The 18,961-nt window shown below is 40.9% G+C and overlaps 2 protein-coding genes across 3 annotated transcripts; one reads left to right on the forward strand and one right to left on the reverse strand.

Moving 5' to 3' along the window:
- Positions 1 to 503: 503 nt before the first annotated feature.
- LOC134753145 (stimulator of interferon genes protein-like) lies at positions 504 to 12,089 on the forward strand. 2 transcript variants are annotated; one of them, XM_063688945.1, is made up of 8 exons: positions 504 to 716; positions 913 to 963; positions 1,050 to 1,285; positions 1,482 to 1,573; positions 2,501 to 2,666; positions 3,951 to 4,119; positions 4,900 to 5,013; positions 11,197 to 12,089. In XM_063688945.1, exons 1-8 carry the CDS (start codon positions 644 to 646, stop codon positions 11,217 to 11,219), a joined length of 924 nt encoding a protein of 307 aa, XP_063545015.1. In that variant the 5' UTR covers positions 504 to 643; the 3' UTR covers positions 11,220 to 12,089. The 2 variants fall into 2 exon arrangements, with proteins under 2 accessions (XP_063545015.1, XP_063545007.1); XM_063688937.1 differs by lacking the exon at positions 11,197 to 12,089 and adding an exon at positions 5,445 to 5,663.
- LOC134753160 (mitochondrial transcription rescue factor 1) lies at positions 11,960 to 14,141 on the reverse strand. Its single transcript, XM_063688957.1, has 4 exons — positions 13,813 to 14,141; positions 12,690 to 12,832; positions 12,472 to 12,544; positions 11,960 to 12,379 (listed from the first exon to the last, which is right to left on the reverse strand). Exons 1-4 carry the CDS (start codon positions 14,011 to 14,013, stop codon positions 12,182 to 12,184), a joined length of 615 nt encoding a protein of 204 aa, XP_063545027.1. The 5' UTR covers positions 14,014 to 14,141; the 3' UTR covers positions 11,960 to 12,181.
- Positions 14,142 to 18,961: the final 4,820 nt, after the last annotated feature.

The following is an 18,961-nucleotide window of genomic DNA, read 5'->3' on the forward strand; positions in this document are numbered from 1 at the left end:
GAAGCCTACCTCGCCTAAAATGAAGCCCAGCCCGCATTAGCATATGTTCAATGTAAATAGCATATGTCATTGGACTCACACATTACTTCTTGCCGTTGTCACAGGATGGCAAGGGCCTGACACTCTTTGATAGAGAAAGATAGTGTTATTGCGATTCCTATAAGAGGAAAGAGAAAATAGTGCCATGCTTTGTCCTTATCACCGACCGGGTGGCATCATAGGTAGGAGGCGATGGCGAAATACCGTAATTTATAAGAGTGAAAGAGAAAAAATCCTATGCTGCACAAATTTTATATGAATATTCTTTCTCTTACCCCCGGTCGCTCGGTGGCGCGTCTATAACTATTATATGGATGAATGTACCAGTAGCATTGGTACAACCGGTAAATGAAACGGTAAGCACAACCCTAGGTTGGAATTGTCAATAATGTCATATAATGTCAATGTCAATTTAGACGTAAAGCTCCGTGAGGAGGTTATATTCTCTTTGGAAGTAAAACGTAAACAAAAAAATATTTTTGGTTTGGAAGCCATGCCATGCCATGCCATCCACTTACGTTACGCGTGGTCGCGTTGTTATTAAAACGTCGGAGAGCATAACTATATGGCCTTAATAAAATGAGACGGAATTGCATGATAAAGTATGAAGAGAATGGAATTGGAACGTATTTTAGGCGGCCAGATTTTATTTCTTGGCTGCTTCATTCTAGGATACCGTAAGTTTCATTATTATTACAGCAAATGAGCCGTTTTTTGATACCAAATTATAACACTTTCCTGACTGCAAATTCAGACCAAGCATTATTATTATACAAAGTTTCCAGGTACCCAGTGTCTGGTTCCTAGAATTCCTATACGTTATTTAGTATTGGATGGTTTTGCAGACATATTCTAACTTGGTACATGTTTTAGACACCGACAATATGGATTCTGCATTCGCTCAAAAGTATTTACAAATAATAGGTGAGTGTTTGATCTCATAATTTATTTTTATGAGTAGGAATAATTGATTGATATCTTGAAACATTCATGAACATTATAATTTGCAGCTTCCATAATAGCCAATCTACTGGCAAGCCAGGGCTTTGAACTAGCCTGTATTGCCATTTGCACTGCAGTAAAGAGTAAGAAGCTGCCTGTGCTCAAGCTAAAGGAAAAGTACAAACTCTCCCTGTATGTGCTGCTGTTGACTATACCCATCACAGTGTACTGTGGCCACTCATTACAAAGAGAAGAGTTCCTGATGATATGGGTTGCTTATGCTACAGTCAGATATTTACAATTGGTAAGATATTTACAATTCGTTATATTGGATTCAAAGGGTGTTGTATGCCTTATGAGTATAGTTGACCCATAGACTGCTTGTGTAAAATATTCAAAGAGGGCCTGACACTTGCATACCTAAACGGAGGCCTGTAACTGATTTGTGTTTCTGTTAGCTATGAATCTTATAAATCGTAAACATAGTGACTATGTTCCAGAAGTGCCAACCGGCAACAATAACATATGGTGAGGCGCTGGCGTGTAGTTTCGCAGAAGGCTACCTGTTCCAAGTGATTCCTCCTGGTGGCGAGTGGGTGAGCTCTTAGTGCCGCTTTGCATGCGCGGTTGTTGCATTGTTTTGTTCTTTGCCAAATTATTAAAGTTGAATTAAATGCACACACACTATGACCTCAAAGATTTCCATAAGATGCTAGAACGCAATAGTAACAACTGTCTAAGAGGTCATCAGTATAAGCTGGTGTCTCGCAGGTCCTACAATTATCCTCATAGACATTTCTTTAGCAAGAGAGTGGTCAAAGCTTGGAACAAACTCCCAGAGGATGTAGTATCGGCCCAAAGTGTCAATGAGTTATAGCCGAAAAACTTTCTAAATATACTGATCTAAAAGACGAAATAGCCAGGATATGGAAATTAAAAACTGTTACTATAGTTCCCATAGTTTTGTCTACTACAGGGTCTATAGGTGTTATCCCACAGCAACTGCACACTTCAATTAAAACTCTAGACTTGCCATCATCATCATATATACTAATGCAAAAAGCAGCAATTTTGAACACATGTCGAATAGTTAGAAAATTTCTACAGACAGATTTACAACTTCCTGAAACACATAACCAACGTGTACCAATCATCACAGCATCTCTTACTCTACCCCAAATAGAAAACCTAGGCCAAAACGATCAAAATTCTACAGACGATTAATATGAGATGCACTTGGCTTCGGCCCGTGTATGTCATTACACCAGTTCTGCCTGGAGTACTGAGAAACTCAAAGAACTAAAATAATAAAAATAATTAATTAATGCCTATTGCAATGGGAACATTAGGTCTTTTCATGATGTTTCTTGATTTAACATTTAAAAAAAATTGCTTCTTGTTGACAATTGGGTAATTCCATATTACTCCTTACTTGTTCGTGGAATGACCCATGCTTTTACCTGGGAATTAAAGCTATAGCATGTCTTATGGACAAAATAATTTATAGTTTTGTCATCAGCTACGAGGGATTGGTGGAAGCTATAAGGGCTGGTGCGATGTCCCGGCGCGCGGTGTTTCCAGTGCGGCGGCTGTTGGTGGTGTTCCCGCGCTCCCTGCACTGCCCGCGCAGCCTGGAAACCTTCAACAAGAACGATGAACGCCTGCCGCGCTTGGAGCAATGCACTGTGAGTAGCTATGTGCAAGTTGCTGATGCTGAACATTCACTACGTACTCGGACAGGATGATGGACATTTACATGAGAATTTGAAGCAAGTTTCCATTTAGAATTAAGATTAAGAATATTATATATCACATATCGATTAGACAGGCGGAGGAAATATCTATTAAATCCTGTATCTATTAGGGTCTTTACATGATTTGATAGATTGCTAAATTTAAATTTCGAACTTTTTCTATAGAAATTTCTCAACTTGGGAAACTTCTCCTTGGTACAATGCTAGCTGTGAGTCACACGACCGACGACCGACGACCAACCATCACCCATAACAGTTTATCTTTAGCACATTTATAATTAACTTCACTTGTAATGTAACTTACCAACAAGCTAACAATGTATCTTGCAAGTCGATTTTAACTTACTTCTATTGTAAGCCATATTGATTTGAAACTTTGCAAGTAACATATAAAAACCTGACAAGTGCGAGTCGGACACGCCCACCGAGGGTTCCGTACTTTTTAATATTTGTTGTTATAACAGCAACAGAAATACATCATCTGAAAATTTCAACTGTCTAGCTATCACGGTTCATGAGATGCAGCCTGGTGACAGACGACGGACAGAGGAGTCTTAGTAATAGGGTCCCGTTTTTACCCTTTGGGTACGGAACCCTAATAAATGCAGATGACATCATGACAATCAATACAATAATGTTAAATATATGAATAACGGGTCACTCAAGTCGAAAACGCTCGACATGTTTCACTCCGCTTGCAGGAGCTTGCTCCTGATGGCGCTCCTCGGTACGGAGTGAAACATGTCGAGCGTTTTCGACTTAAAACACGTGAGTGACCCGTTATTAATATATTTAATATGTCTGTGTCTCACGGAAGTTTTGTTATTAAAATTAATACAATAATGATATGGAATAATGAATATGGAACTCTCGGTGTCTACTTGTAGTGTAGACCCCTTGAGATTGGGCTCATGCATATGGTTTGTTTCGACGAGTCCGATTCTTTGAGGACATTAACTACAGTCGGCAATAGGTAACATGTGTGTTATTAAAAATGAAATTTTTGACAGAGTCTTGTTTCACTTTGCCTTATGCAGTCAGTGAAAGAGTTTCCTACAAAGTTGAAAGATACAGTCTGAGTACGAACTCTAATGGCCGAGCTGAAGAGGCGAAAGTGTGTACGTGCACCGAGCATAGTGATGTCATGTTATGTAGCATCTCCTACAATTGTTGTATATTGTGTGCTGTTAATGTTCATGTTATTATTGTTTGCAGAGCCTTCCTGATATCAGTCGCGACGTGGCAGGCGTGCGTAACCGCGTGTACCGCAACACGGTGTACAAGATCCGGCGGCACCCGACCGACCCGCGGCCCGTGCATGTGGTCTGCGCCACTCCCATCAACACGCTGTGGATGGTGCTACAGAAGCGAGCCGTTTACACGCGTAAGTGCAGATATAGTGAACTAAGCTTCCTCATGCCTCTTCCACTTGTTTTTCGGTTTAATTTCACAATATAATTTCCGTAAAAACTAATTTTAAAAATACAGACATATAATAAAAATCTGTTATATTTGAAGAAAATAATAAAGCATTGTAATAGGACAGTAATTACGCCCAAACCTATAGCAGTCGCGCAGCCGCGCAATTTATAAGACGTGGTCCAGAAACGACGCGCCAGGATTGTTTTCGTCAGTAGTCAGTAGGCATCGTAAATCGAGGCGTCTTATGGGATCCATTTAAGCTGATTCTTTGGCGCCATTGCAACGACAATGTGTGGTAGTGCCATTACTTATAAAAGTCATATTTTCACAGGAGTTTGAGCGCTTCCATGCTCTGTCGCTTGCTAATTCGGTGCAGAATTAGCTCGGATGGACTTTTATTAATGATACTCGTTGGAAGTTCTACCATCTTGCAGCCTTAAATTCGAATTAATAAGTGACTTGACATTTAAACTTCAAGTTTTTAAAATGGTGGTTCCTGTCCTCCCCATTACAGAGAGCCTACCGCGAAAATCGAAATTTCGTTATCTGCCTCTCTATCATCGTCGTGCATTTTTGAGCGATAGAGGCAGATAACGAAATTTCGTTTTTCGCGGTAGGCCCTCTTCATACTCCCTTTACGCACTACGCATGTTGCAATGCAACTGCAACCGTGCACAAACAAGCTTAAAGGTTCTATGTGTTTGCCCTAATACCCCGTACCCGTCTGGTATCCGTCTTGCAGCGATGGCGAAGGCGGACGAGGAAGAAATCGCAGCGTCTTTCTGCGCCACGCTGCCGAGCATCATCCGCAACAGTCCCGAGCTGCGCGACAAGTGCGACCTGGTGTACTATGACGGTAAAAACAGAAACACCATAGACACATCACACCCTGTGTATAGGTACCTCAAAGGGGCCCGTTCCACGAAAGCTTATAATTTGATTTATTTGTGATACACGTGGAAACCTCAACTTTACTTTTTGCTGCCTTAAGCTTTCGTGAAACTGGCCACAGGGATAGGTCCAAAAATATGTTATTTCTTAATCTTATTCACAAGTTCACAACTAGCAAGTTCGTACCGTAAACAACCGTAAAGTAGTAAAATCAAATAATTGTGGTTTTCCATGTCAAAAAGTGCCTTTGTTCCCAGATGATACCTTTGACATGGAAAGTCACAAATTAAGAAATAATGCAGCGAAGATAGCCACTAGATTGCGTTCTCAGAGAAACCATTCTGGTACATCTAGTCAATTGACAAAAAAAATGTTTTTTTTTTTCCTTTTTTACAGACACAAATCCTAATGAAAATTTAGCCGAAACACTGTTGGCGAAGATTCGGGAGATTGAGCCAAACTATGAGAACCTTTCCTGGGACCAGTAAATATAATATATTAAGCTAGGCTAGGTAGCGATGCTAGGAGTCTACGAAATGTAATTGTTTGTTTTATAAGTCACGAGTCCATCGTAATTGTAAAACATAAAATATTTGATACTGATTGATTTGATCCAGCATTAGATAACGCAAGAGTTCGGCGGTTAAAAAATTTAAAAAAACCGGCCAAGTGCGAGTCGGACTCGCGCACGAAGGGTTCAGTACCATTACGAAAAAAAACTGCAAATAAAATCACGTTTGTTGTATGGGAGCCCCATTTAAATATTTATATTATTCTGTTTTTAGTATTTGTTGTTATAGCGGCAACAGAAATACATCATCTGTGAAAATTTCAACTGTCTAGCTATCACGGTTCATGAGATACAGCCTGGTGACAGACGGACAGACAGACGGACAGCGGAGTCTTAGTAATAGGATTCCGTTTTTACCCTTTGGGTACGGAATCCTAAAAACGAGCGGTAGTTTAGGGGGTTAGTCAACAAATTGACAAACCTTAACCTAGATATAGGGAGCGTGCTCGAACCGTAGGGGGCGTTGTTTAATTGTTAATATGTATTTTATTTCAAGAATCGAGTCACATTTTAATTTTAAAATTACCTCCAACAATTCAGGCGTGACATTGACCGTGATGAGCCGCGCATGTTAGCCTGCGACTCCTGTCTTAAGACTCATAAGCAATATTTTCAGTAGCAACATTTTTTTTAGTCTGACCTGATTCGCCCTGATATTAGGTATGTAGACGCGATTAACTCAGATGTAATAATGTGTAAAATCATGAAAGTTTAAATGATAATATTCATAATAATGAAATCAAGAAATTATACCTAAATGCGCAAAATTAACTGTTGGAGCGTAATTACAATTCATTTATTTCAAACTATTTGGCAATGTAATTTGGTAATGTAACAAAATGGGTCGTTTTCAAGCAAAAGGTACCACGTTGTCGCTTGCCATAAGGACGCTCTGACAGGTTTTTCGTATAAAAATACAAGCAATTTTCGTCCTTATGGTAAGCGATAATGGGGTGCCTTTTGATTGAAAACGTCACAAATATTGACACAGCTCTCTTTCTTATAATTATCTCTTTATCTGGTCAAAAAAAATCTACACGGTGTTTTTTTTAAAGTCCGTTAATTTCAAGGGTGCATTCCTGAGCTTAAATTAAATGACTTATTCAAAGTAACCGGTATTCTAATTAACTCAATTTTGGAGATATTCAATGATTTATTTTTATCTGATAAGGCCTCTACGAGCGTGTAGTTCTTACTGCCTGGCCACGACATTGCGCGACCTGCGGCAGCGGCGGCGGGGAGCGAAAAGCGAATGTTACAAAATAAGGCGAAAGAAGAGAGAGGCCACGACCCGCCGCTGCCAGCGGCGACTCGCGCGAATTTACTCGAGCGGCGGCGACGGGGAGCGGCGCGGCGGGCGTGAGCGGCGGTACGCATCGGGCGGTGAATCGTAGAACAATTTTTTTTATAATATTCGCGCGCGATAATGGACACGGGAGTGTTTATCACGGAAATATTTAATAGCCCTGCAATTTGGATGTCGAAATCCCTTCTAAAAGTCCATCCGAGTGTACATCAACTCAGAATGTACCGCCAACTCAGTCATACAGAAAAACTATTTTAGTTCAAAGGCGACCCAAGCCCACGCTTGGTAAGTCTTATGATGTAGAGGCCCACAGAAATATCACATCCACCCCTCGATCTTCTCAATCTAACGGATGTGCATTAGGACAGCAGTCCTCAGAGACCCCAAATGACAATCTAGGCTTTGGTATCTCAAAGATCATCGAGGACCTCCTAAACAGATTTGCAGATATCTTACCGTACAATGCTCTAGAAGCCTTCCAGGCTCAAATTTGTTCTTCAATCAATAAAGCTATTCAAAACGGCTTCACACAATCTGATTCAATGGAATGCTAGAAGTGTTAAAAATAAAAAACATAAAATTATTAATATAATTAATTCATATAGCCCAGTCATTCTTGCCATCTCGGAGACATGGTTGGGGCCTCAATCCCACTTTAGGGTGACAGGCTACTCCTGCCTCAGGGATGACAGGAATGACGGGCATGCTGGCTGTGCTATTCTTGTTAAAAGAAATATAACCTTTTCTCAACTTCCCCTCCCTCCCCATTCACCTGATTTTAATATGATGGCAGTGCGATGCCTCAACATATCCTTTGTTTTATTTATATCCCCCACCCCAATCGAGAAATAATTGAAGAGCTTGACTCTATTCTGCAGTCATTGCCAGCTCCTATTGTCTTACAAGGAGACTTTAATTGCCGCCACCCCCTGTGGGGTTCAAGAGCTTACGACGCGAATTCCCGGTACGTTTTGGATCTCATGGACAATGTTAACTTATGCATTCTAAACGACGGATCCCCAACGCGTAGAGTCTCAGTCTCACCCACTCAAAATGCAAGTGTCCCTGACCTAACAATGGCATCACCGAGCTTAATGCAATCTTTGGTGTGGACAGTTTGTTCAAATTCTTTTGGGAGCGACCACCTTCCTATCTTAACAATCCTGCAAGATTCCTTGATTGCTCCAACGCCCCCTCAGACACCACTTCTTAAATATAGCACATGTCGAGCAGATTGGCCTAAGTTTAGATCTGAGTTAGACATCTCCTTAGCAAATACTCTCAATACTAGTCAAATGAGTATCCTGGAAATGTATGACTCATTTATTGAGGCAGTTCTTTCAGCGGCTAATAACTCTATCCCTTTGAAAAATTCAGCTCGCAACAAAATATCTTCTCCAGCATGGTGGAATTCTGAATGCTCTGCCGCGGTAAAGGAGCGTAAACAGGCGGAGTCGCTTTTTGCTCAAGATCTTTCCCTAGATAATTATCTCAATTTCAAGCGTGTTTCTGCCAAAACAAGGAGATTCCTTAGCAAAAGGAAATTTCAGGGCTGGCGTTCCTTTTGTGAGTCACTGTCCCCAAGAACTCCCTGCACATTGATATGGAAAAAGATTAAAGCTTTTCGTTCCTCTCAAACCAATAATAATGTCAGTACTAATGAATCTATGTGGCTTGAAGATTTTATATCTAGGATGGCTCCACCTTATGTTCCAAGCCGGGAAGGTATTGGTGGCTACTGCTCAGTTTCCACTCCATCTGAGAGGATGAATGAGGCTTTTTCTTTTGATGAGCTTCGCTGTGCGATTGATCACCTCAGGGACTCCGCTCCGGGGTGTGACGGCATCCCATACTCTTTTCTGATCCAAAACTCGCAATCTACAAAAGTAATTTTTTTAGAAATACTTAATAACATTTTTTTAACGGGAAATATCCCAGATAGCTGGAAAACCCAGATTATAATACCAATTCTAAAACCCGGAAAAGATCCAGCTAATCCAAATTCATACAGACCCATCGCCCTGTCATCAGTGATAGCAAAAATAATGGAACATCTTATTAAAAATAGACTAGAGTGGATCGTAGAAAATAAAAATATTATATCAAAAACCCAGTTTGGATTCAGAAAGGGTATGGGAACCACAGACAGCCTGAGCGTTCTCACCTCAGACATTCGCCTGTCGCTCACTCAGGGCAAGCACGTTATCGGTGCGTTTTTGGACATCACGGCTGCATACGATAATGTAGATCTTCCTATACTCAGGCAGAAAATGCTCAATCTGAGTATCCCTGTGAGGATCATCAACATCATATGTAATATGTATATGGGCCGTTCCATCATTGTACGAGCAAATGGAAAGTTGTCTGCAGCAAATCTTGTGTGGAAGGGTCTCCCCCAAGACTGAGCCCTCTTCTCTATAGTCTTTACACCTCAGATCTAGATACCTCAGTTAACTGTTTTTGCAAAATTCTACAGTACGTGGATGACATTGTCCTCTATGCTTCTTCTAAAGCATTTCCAGAAACTGAGCAATCCATAAATTCTGCTCTCTTCTATCTAAGCACGTGGTTGTCCGATCATAGTCTTTCCTTGTCAGCGGAAAAAAGCAGTGCGGTTATATTCACTAGAAAACGCTATGTGCCGGTAGTGAATATTGTGATCGACGAGGAAAATGTCAGGATAGCAGAAGAGGTAAAATTTCTAGGCATCATTCTTGATTCCAAGCTCCTGGGCGTAAGCCATCTTCGTTACCTGTGTCAAAAAGTGGAAAAAAATATTAATATCATTCGTCGTTTGTCCGGTGTAAGGTGGGGTTCACACCCCTATTGCCAGAAACTTTTATATAACGCTATTATTAGGAGTCACTTTGACTACGGCAGCATTATCCTAGAACCCTGCAACAAGAAAGCATTAAGTAAATTGGACCGTATACAAGCAAGATGTCTTAGGATAATTACAGGGGCTATGAGATCTTCTCCGACGATTGGTCTTCAGGTCGAATGCATGGACCCTCCTTACTCTTTACGAAGACAGTTCTTGGCGGACAGGTTTTTATTCAAGACGCTCCAAACAGCGTCCCATCCACTTCTCCCAATTTTAGAATCATTACAACAACTTGTAGACACCTCTCGGTACTGGGCACATAAAGATTCTCCTTTATTGGTTAACAGTTATAAAAAGTATTTAGAGTTACCGACTCGAATTTTCCAAAATTACAAAAATCCTCTTTTCGAAACAAGTTATGATAGTCTCATATACCAGCCCAATGTCATTTTTAGTTTAGGCATATATAAGGACCAAATAGGAGCAGATAGTATCTTTAATACAGTAATATCAAATCAATATCCAGATCATTTGGCCATTTTTACTGATGCGTCCAAATTAAATAACGACGGCCCAGTAGGGTCTGCAGTGTGGTTTCCCAAATATAAAATTATTTTAAGTTTTAAACTTCCTCCTGGTAATTCGGTATTTTCTGGAGAAGCAGTCGCATTGCTGGAGGCCGTGTCTTACATTTACTCTCACCACCTTAATAAATCAATTATTTTAACTGATTCGTTGAGCTGCTTACAAGATATAGTTAAAAGGCCTTTTCATGCTGAAGAAAACTTCAGCATTACTTTAAAAATCAAAGACCTGCTTGTCATTCAGCAATGGCATTTGGAGAATATTCAGGTAATATTGGCTTGGATTCCGAGTCATAGCGGAATATCAGGTAATGAGATGGCCGACCAGTGCGCCAAGGAAGCAATAACGATTGGCAGCTACAGGTATGATCGATGCTTTCCTCGTGACATTAAGGCCCAAGCTCTAACCCACTTGCGAGATACCTGGAACACCCGATGGCATACTACTCAACTACAGATCGCTAAGCATTATCGCGGAATCCAACCAAATATTCCCCATAAACCGTGGTTCTCTGGTACTCGGAAGTCCTTGCCAAAGAACATTACTTCAACGATCGTTCGCCTCCGACTGGGCCACGTTTGCACCCCTGTTCGCTTGAAAAAAATGCGTGTTCGAGACCACTCTCTATGTGAATGTGGTCTGGCGGAGGGTACTCTCGAACACGTATTTTGAAATTGTAATCGTCTCGTCACCCCCATGTATGACATCCTCCCCCCTGAAATTCCCCGTCCTGTTAACATTAATTTCCTCCTTACATTAGTTACCTCCCCTTTTGTGAACGTTTTAGCTAAACACATTAAAAACAATAACCTGTATTTGTAGTAGTTAGTTTTAATAATATATGTTTGTTTTGTCCTGGTAGATCTACATTCGATTCTCATCTGAGTGAACTGCGTCGTGGATATTCACCGGCCAATTGTCTTCATAAAGCACGTGCCTTCCTAAACCTTGACGTTGGCGGAATCATCGACAATATCGATGGAGCCATAATACCCAAAGATTGATTGATTGATTGATACGTATAGTTATGTTTATTCTAGTTTTTTGTTTTTGCGCTTTTCCGTTTTTACGCACTGTTTTTGTCACTTTTAGTTTGTGATTTAATTGTCACTAATTATCTTTCACTCTTATAAATTTCGGTATTTCGCCATCGCCTCCTACCTATGCTGCCATAACCCGACCATGAAAAAAAAACCCGGTCAGTGATAAGGACAAAGCATGGCACTATTTTCTCTTTCCTCTTATAGAAATCGCAATAAGACTATCTTTCTCTATCAAAGAGTGTCAGGCCCTTGACTTAGCCATACCCTGAAGTTAACGGAGTTTAAAAAACACTGTTTAGGTATTATGAAAGAGCTATGATTCAAAATCAATGTTGAGATAGGAATATGAATAATTATGTACCGTAATACTAATAACCCAAACATAATAATAATGGCATAATGGTAATGTTGGTGGTGGTAAAACATATTTTTAACAATCACAATTGTAATGTGTATGAGGAAATGTACTAAACCTGAGAATAATTACATGAAAAAAATTACAAAATTAATTCCTTAAACCGCTACTGTGTTCTTGTATCTTTGCAAGCCATCATATGTAGCTCAAGCTCAATAAATAAAAACTATTAGCATCATAATTTATTTACAGAAACTAGTAACATAGTTTAGTTAAAGTTTAAGAGTAGGGTAGGGTAGGAAACAGTGGCTCAGCTCGAATAGTGGCTCAGTCGCCCAAATATCGCCTCTTTCATGTTGGAATTAGGTTGAGTGAGCCACTGTATCCGGCTTTTTTTCCGAGCCACTGTTTCCTACCCTACCCTATTTAAATATTTTATTTTATATAATCTATTCTTCATTTGTAGAGCCTTTGTATGGATCAGTTTCATAATTCTCAATGAGCAATGTTTTAAATCTGCGTGCTGTAACCACAATGGTTTCTTCTTTTGCAGCTAAATTCATCACTTCAATACGGGAAATGTATAAATGATCAGGATTCTTGGGGCTTACAGCCTTTATGATATCAATTTCATCTCCTATTTTTACCTAAAAAAAATAGGTAATAATTAGTTTTAATACTTTATTTGTATCTTCTACAAGATAATAATAATAAATGATTTAGTTTCTTAAATACTTACAGAAAGACTTTTCTTTACTATTTTTTTTCCATTGACTCTAATTTTGCTTTCATAGAATAATTGCTCTATTTTACTGAAAAAAAATTTGAAGATTAAGTTTTGTTTCCTTCATTCTTGGTAATTATCAAAGCTAATATGAAGTTAATGAAGTGTATCTTAAAAGTTTAAGTATTATACGAAATCACAGGATACAAAAAATGTTGTTGCTACATACTCACTTTCTTGCAACCCCTAATGCTGTTTTTAGTATCAAGTCGGCCCGTAATGATGTGGTGTTGAACTTCACTACTTTTGAATCTCTTGACAAAGATGGGTCATCATCAAATGTATCTACTTCATCATCTGACTCCTCGGCCCTTTGCTACAATTAAATAACATTACTATAATCTACAATGTCAAGTTACTATCTCTATTATCTCTATGTCTATTATCTTATGATTTTTTGTCAAATCAATTTATTTTAAGGCAACCCAAACAAAAGGTTCGTACTTTACTGACTAACAAACATACAACAATAATAAACTTAAAAACAAAAAAATATATATATATTTTGGCGACAATAGGGTATTTGACAACATTAAAAATATATAACGAATTGCTGTCATCCTGAAAGATAATAAACTAATAAAGTATATTTCACTATATTTGAATGTAAATTGTTTATTTTTTGGAAAATAAACGAAAGAAAATTATATATTTTTTGAAATTTCATCAGGGACGTGAACACTCTGTGATTGGTCAACGCTCGGATGACGTCACACGCGGGTAAAAATTCTGGATTGCCTTGAGTGTTTTAACTGTTTTATTTGTATTTAGTTAATTTTAGTTATTGTTCCACAGTTATATCTAGTAGCAAAATATTCATAAGAATCTCAAAATGGAGCCGAAATATGTGAAAGCTGATAGCGCAACCTACCAGACAGACGCATTAATGGTTGCACTTTTCTTTAAAGATAATCCGGATTACTATGCTGCGGAACTTAGAAATGTAAAAACAGCTGTGTGAGTATACGTAGAAATTGTTTATTTTAAGAACATTTCGATTTCGATGATACGAATACGACGACGATATATATATATACGATGACGAGAATAATATCTCCATACTGCACTTTAGTTTGAAAGAAAAAGTATGCTACTAACTACCTACTAATGCTGAAAGAGCTATGTTATGAGCGTTACAGCGTTTAAGGCGCGTTCAAAATAAATAAACTAACATTGTTTTTTTATATTTAATACAGGAAATTTCACGGAAATATCAATGTAGTGTAATTATTAAGTCATAAACAATAAATTAAAACCATTTTCAAAAATTAGTCAAATAGCCTATAATATACAAACCTTTTTTGATTTATGTCGAATCGTATTATAAGGCGAATAGTATTGGCATTGAGTTGGCACTAACGAAGTTGTACCTATATATTTTGAACAGATAGTTGTACTCATGAATTTATTTAAAACTTCCCGTCTTATATTATTCGTTAATACGGGTTTTGCAACACAGCGCCATAAAGGATTCATGTTAGTTTTGTTCAAAAACATTGTTAACTTAATGTTTCTACACAAGTTTCTTCCCAGCAGGGTTATATTTAGTTTACTTCGCACTCTAATACGAAGATTTTCAGTGTATCCTTGAGTTCTTGAGGTTATTTAGATAATTTGACATTGGCGACTAGACAGCTGATTCAAGCGCTCTCCACACTGGAGTCAATTTCGCAGATCTGCGACCAAAGAGTAGTATAATATATAGGAGACTGCGACGTGAGTGCGACGCTGCTCTACATTCGCCTTCGCGCACAAGTGTGGGGCGCCCTAAATGTCAAAAGAGGAAGGTGCGTTCAGTAATTGCGTAACACACCATTGCACCGCACCAAGGTGCGATGGTGTATTACGGTATGCACGCACGAGCAACTTTTGTCGCCGCGACTATTTTGTCACTCACATCAAGTGGCGCGCTCCAGACTACGCCACGCGAAGCCGCGATTCGCGCACGAGTGTGGAGGAAGCTTAAGGGCTAGTGTGGAACACGAGTCTAGAGCCTAGTTCGCTAATCAGCGAATTAAGCTCCACACGCGCGTTTGCGGCTTCGCGCCGCGATTCGCGCATGAGTGTGAAGAGCCCTTCGTGCCATTCCCGAGCGTAGCGAGGGTGTCGAGGGATTCAAGCTCACCCAAGACGAAAACAGCTTTATCCCAAAGGAGAATACTCTACTTTTCTCACCTTTTGGGAGACAATAAAAAGCAAGGCTATTATGTAAAAAAAAAACGTACAAATTATAATCTTTCAACTTCAATCTCCTGCTAATACTGGAACGTTTTGCAACACTCGCACTTGCTAGACTGAAACCGCAAGAAATTTATCACAGTGCGTTCTGCCTAAGTTAAAGGTCCCTCCACACTCGTGCGCGAATAGCGGCGCGAAGCCACGAACGCGATCACTCACGTTCGCGGCTTCGCGCCGCGTAGTCTGGAGCGAGCTTTAGGGTTGGCACAACTTGACGTCCCTTTGCGTGCACGACCACAGATAAGATAATGACTTGAATTTTGACAACCCTAAATAGCCGAAAGGGATAGTGCCATATATTAGAAAGGGACAGCATGATTCGACCCTGAGCCGCTGTCAAAGTTAAGTAGGAAGTTTCCTTTGTGCACGGTAGTACTATTAGGCCCCAGTAGCAGGAGAGCTTAAAAAGCGTTGCGTGTTGCGTGTGCGCAACGCTTTTTAAGCTCTCGTGCGATGGGCCTTATAGTTTGTCAAAGGACTGTCTCATTTCAAACATAGACAGAGAGAATCATACTATCTTTGTCTTACACTAGTACTAGCACCCAGAAGAAAAGGATGAGAATAGTTTTTTTGTTCTTATTTACTGCCAATTTGGTTTGACCAACTATACTTAATACGAAGCCGCGAACGCGAGTGTGTAGGCGATTTTGCTGATTATCGAACTAGACGCCACACTCGAGTTCGCGGCTTCGCGCCGCGATTCGCGCACGAGTGTGGAGGGAGCTTGTGGCTATACTGAAGTCAAAGCCGTAAGGGTATGCACGCACGAGCAACTTAGTCGCCAGGCGATTTATTTGTCTCTTTACGACAAATAAATCGCCTTGCGACTAAGTTGCTCGTGATGCGCGCACGAGAGCGACTTTCGTGTCCGTAACTATTTTGTCTCTCAAGGTGCTCTCAAGCCGCTTCAGACTACGCGGCGCGAAGCCGCGAACGCGAGTGTGGAGTCGATTTCGCTGATTAGCGAACTAGACTCCACACTCGCGTTCCCGGCTTCGCGCCGCGATTCGCGCACGAGTGTGGAGGGCCCTTCACATCAAGCCTGGGTAAGTATGAAACTGCCGACGAATTTACAAGTGCGACAGAGAACGATCGATCGAACAATCGAACGTGCTTCGCGGTAGGCCCTCTGGCCGACCGGCGACTTATTTGTCGCTTGTGCGCGCACTTGCATTGAAACCAATAAGGCCCTCCAGACTATGTGCGAGAATCGCGGCCCGACTTCGCGGAGAGAACATGTCGCGACGTTGACGTATGACTCGCAAACTTCACGGCAATTTCGCAGTTTGGTTCTCGCCAAGATAGCGGAAAAGCATCAGCTGATCGAGCTTAACTGCTAGTTATCTATGGCATCATACGTGATTTATAGTTGGTCAAACCAATTTGTCAGTCAGCCAGGAAACTTATACTTATCCCTTTCTTTTTGGTGCTAGTACTAGTGTAAGACAAAGATAGTATGATTCTCTCTGTCTATGGTTGAAATGAGACATACCTTTGACAAACTATAGTTATTTTTCCACTTTGTTTTGTTGTAAAACCGTAAAATATAGCCGCTTTATGTAATATAATTATTATTTATCTTGCCACATATGAGTCAAAATAGTGTGTAATGTGGAGTCTTGCCAGTTCGCGCTTCGCGCCTCCTTTGACGCGGGCTAATAAACCGTCAAAAAACGGGGAACTAGGCGCGAAGGCGTGAACAATCGGCGAAATCGATGCCACACTCGCGGCTTCGCGCCGTGATTCGCGCATGAGTTTGGAGGGCCCTATAGGGAAGGAGACAGTTCCGTCGCGAGCTTGTCACCGAACCCGCGGACAAGTCTCCCGGGAGCCACGTCGCTACGTGTGCGCACTTCCACACTAGCCCTTAAGCTTCCTCCACACTCGTGCGCGAAGCCGCGTGCGATATTTTACGGTTTTACAACAAAACAAAGTGGAAAAATAACTATAGTTTGTCAAAGGTATGTCTCATTTCAAACATAGACAGAGAGAATCATACTATCTTTGTCTTACACTAGTACTAGCACCCAAAAAAAAGGGATAAGTATAAGTTTCCTGGCTGACTGACAAATTGGTTTGACCAACTATAAATCACGTATGATGCCATAGATAACTAGCAGTTAAGCTCGATCAGCTGATGCTTTTCCGCCATCTTGGCGAGAACCAAACTGCGAAATCGCCGTGAAGTTTGCGAGTCATACGTCAACGTTGCGACATGTTCTCTCCGCGAAGTCGCGCCGCGATTCTCGCACTGAAGTGTAGGCATAGAATATTAGGTATTTATAGGATTCGAATAACATGTAATTAGATCATAAGGATCATATAGCTTAGCGGTACCATATATTAGGTTAGGAATGTAATCCATATACGGAAAGACATGTAAGATGACTCTCCTCTATATAAGGAATGGAATTTAGGTAAACAACCATTTGACACCTTTCACGTGTAGACCTCCCAAGTAGTGTGATTCATAGTTAACCTCGATATTTATTTTTTTTTAAATTAAGCCATTATATCTTCAGTATTTAACCGACAGTCTTGAGTTGTTTTTTTTTTTATTTTTCCCATTTATTGTGCATTATTTTCATTCATATATTGGATGACGTCTGCAAAGGTACACTCCACAATATTTTCATGGTCGGCCGACCTTATCATATTTCTTCGTATATTTGATTCATTCAATTAAGGATACAAGGAATTAGTATAAGTGCGCGCCGCATTATATATATTATTTGTTTATCATTATTATCCCTATTAGTGGGTATTTTCACATAGCACATAGTCTGGAGGGCCTTATTGGTTTCAATGCAAGTGCGCGCACAATCGACAAATAAGTCGCCGGTCGGCCAGAGGGCCTACCGCGAAGCACGTTCGATTGTTCGATCGATCGTTCTCTGTCGCACTTGTAAATTCGTCGGCACTTTCATACTTACCCAGGCTTGATGTGAAGGGCCCTCCACACTCGTGCACGAATCGCGGCGCGAAGCCGGGAACGCGAGTGTGGAGTCTAGTTCGCTAATCAGCGAAATCGACTCCACACTCGCGTTCGCGTCTTCGCGCCGCGTAGTCTGAAGCGGCTTGAGAGCACCTTGAGAGACACAATAGTTGCGGACACGAAAGTCGCTCTCGTGCGCGCATCACGAGCAACTTAGTCGCAAGGCGATTTATTTGTCGTAAAGAGACAAATAAATCGCCTGGCGACTAAGTTGCTCGTGCGTGCATACCCTTACGGCTTTGACTTCAGTATAGCCACAAGCTCCCTCCACACTCGTGCGCGAATCGCGGCGCGAAGCCGCGAACTCGAGTGTGGCGTCTAGTTCGATAATCAGCAAAATCGCCTACACACTCGCGTTCGCGGCTTCGTATTAAGTATAGTTGGTCAAACCAAATTGGCAGTAAATAAGAACAAAAAAACTATTCTCATCCTTTTCTTCTGGGTGCTAGTACTAGTGTAAGACAAAGATAGTATGATTCTCTCTGTCTATGTTTGAAATGAGACAGTCCTTTGACAAACTATAAGGCCCATTCGCACTCTCCTGCTAATGCGGCCTAATAGTACTACCGAGCAGAAAGAAACTTCCTACAAAACCGAAGTTTGACAGCGGCTCAGGGTCGAATCATGCTGTCCCTTTCTAATATATGGCACTATCCCTTTCGGCTATTTAGGGTTGTCAAAATTCAAGTCATTATCTTATCTGTGGTCGTGCACGCAAAGGGACGTCAAGTTGTGCCAACCCTAAAGCTCGCTCCAGACTACGCGGCGCGAAGCCGCGAACGTGAGTGTGGAGTCGATTTCGCTGATTGCGAACTAGACTCCACACTCGCGTTCGTGGCTTCGCGCCGCTATTCGCGCACGAGTGTGGAGGGGCCTTTAACTTAGGCAGAACGCACTGTGATAAATTTCTTGCGGTTTCAGTCTAGCAAGTGCGAGTGTTGCAAAACGTTGCAGTATTAGCAGGAGATTGAAGTTGAAAGATTATAATTTGTACGTTTTTTTTTTACATAATAGCCTTGCTTTTTATTGTCTCCCAAAAGGTGAGAAAAGTAGAGTATTCTCCTTTGGGATAAAGCTGTTTTCGTCTTGTCGAGCTTGAATCCCTCGACACCCTCGCTACGCTCGGGAGTGACACGAAGGGCCCTCCACACTCATGCGCGAATCACGGCGCGAAGCCGCGAACGTGAGTCTGGAGCCTAGTTCGCTAATCAG

Source organism: Cydia strobilella, chromosome 2, assembly GCF_947568885.1.
Source record: "Cydia strobilella chromosome 2, ilCydStro3.1, whole genome shotgun sequence".
NCBI classification, from domain to species: Eukaryota; Metazoa; Arthropoda; class Insecta; order Lepidoptera; family Tortricidae; genus Cydia; species Cydia strobilella.

What these genes read in the sequence shown, in the direction of transcription:
- LOC134753145 (XM_063688937.1), top strand. Translation starts at nt 644, where the DNA reads ATGAAGAGAATGGAATTGGAACGTATTTTAGGCGGCCAGATTTTATTT. An exon ending in GTGATTCCTCCTGGTGGCGA is followed by an intron (nt 1,574 to 2,500) that starts GTGGGTGAGCTC and finishes TTTTGTCATCAG; the next exon opens with CTACGAGGGATTGGTGGAAG. An exon ending in GAAGCGAGCCGTTTACACGC is followed by an intron (nt 4,120 to 4,899) that starts GTAAGTGCAGAT and finishes TCCGTCTTGCAG; the next exon opens with CGATGGCGAAGGCGGACGAG.
- LOC134753160 (XM_063688957.1), bottom strand. Translation starts at nt 14,013, where the DNA reads ATGTTTTTGAACAAAACTAACATGAATCCTTTATGGCGCTGTGTTGCA. An exon ending in TTCGACATAAATCAAAAAAG is followed by an intron (nt 12,833 to 13,812) that starts GTTTGTATATTA and finishes ATTTAATTGTAG; the next exon opens with CAAAGGGCCGAGGAGTCAGA. An exon ending in GCATTAGGGGTTGCAAGAAA is followed by an intron (nt 12,545 to 12,689) that starts GTGAGTATGTAG and finishes ATTTTTTTTCAG; the next exon opens with TAAAATAGAGCAATTATTCT.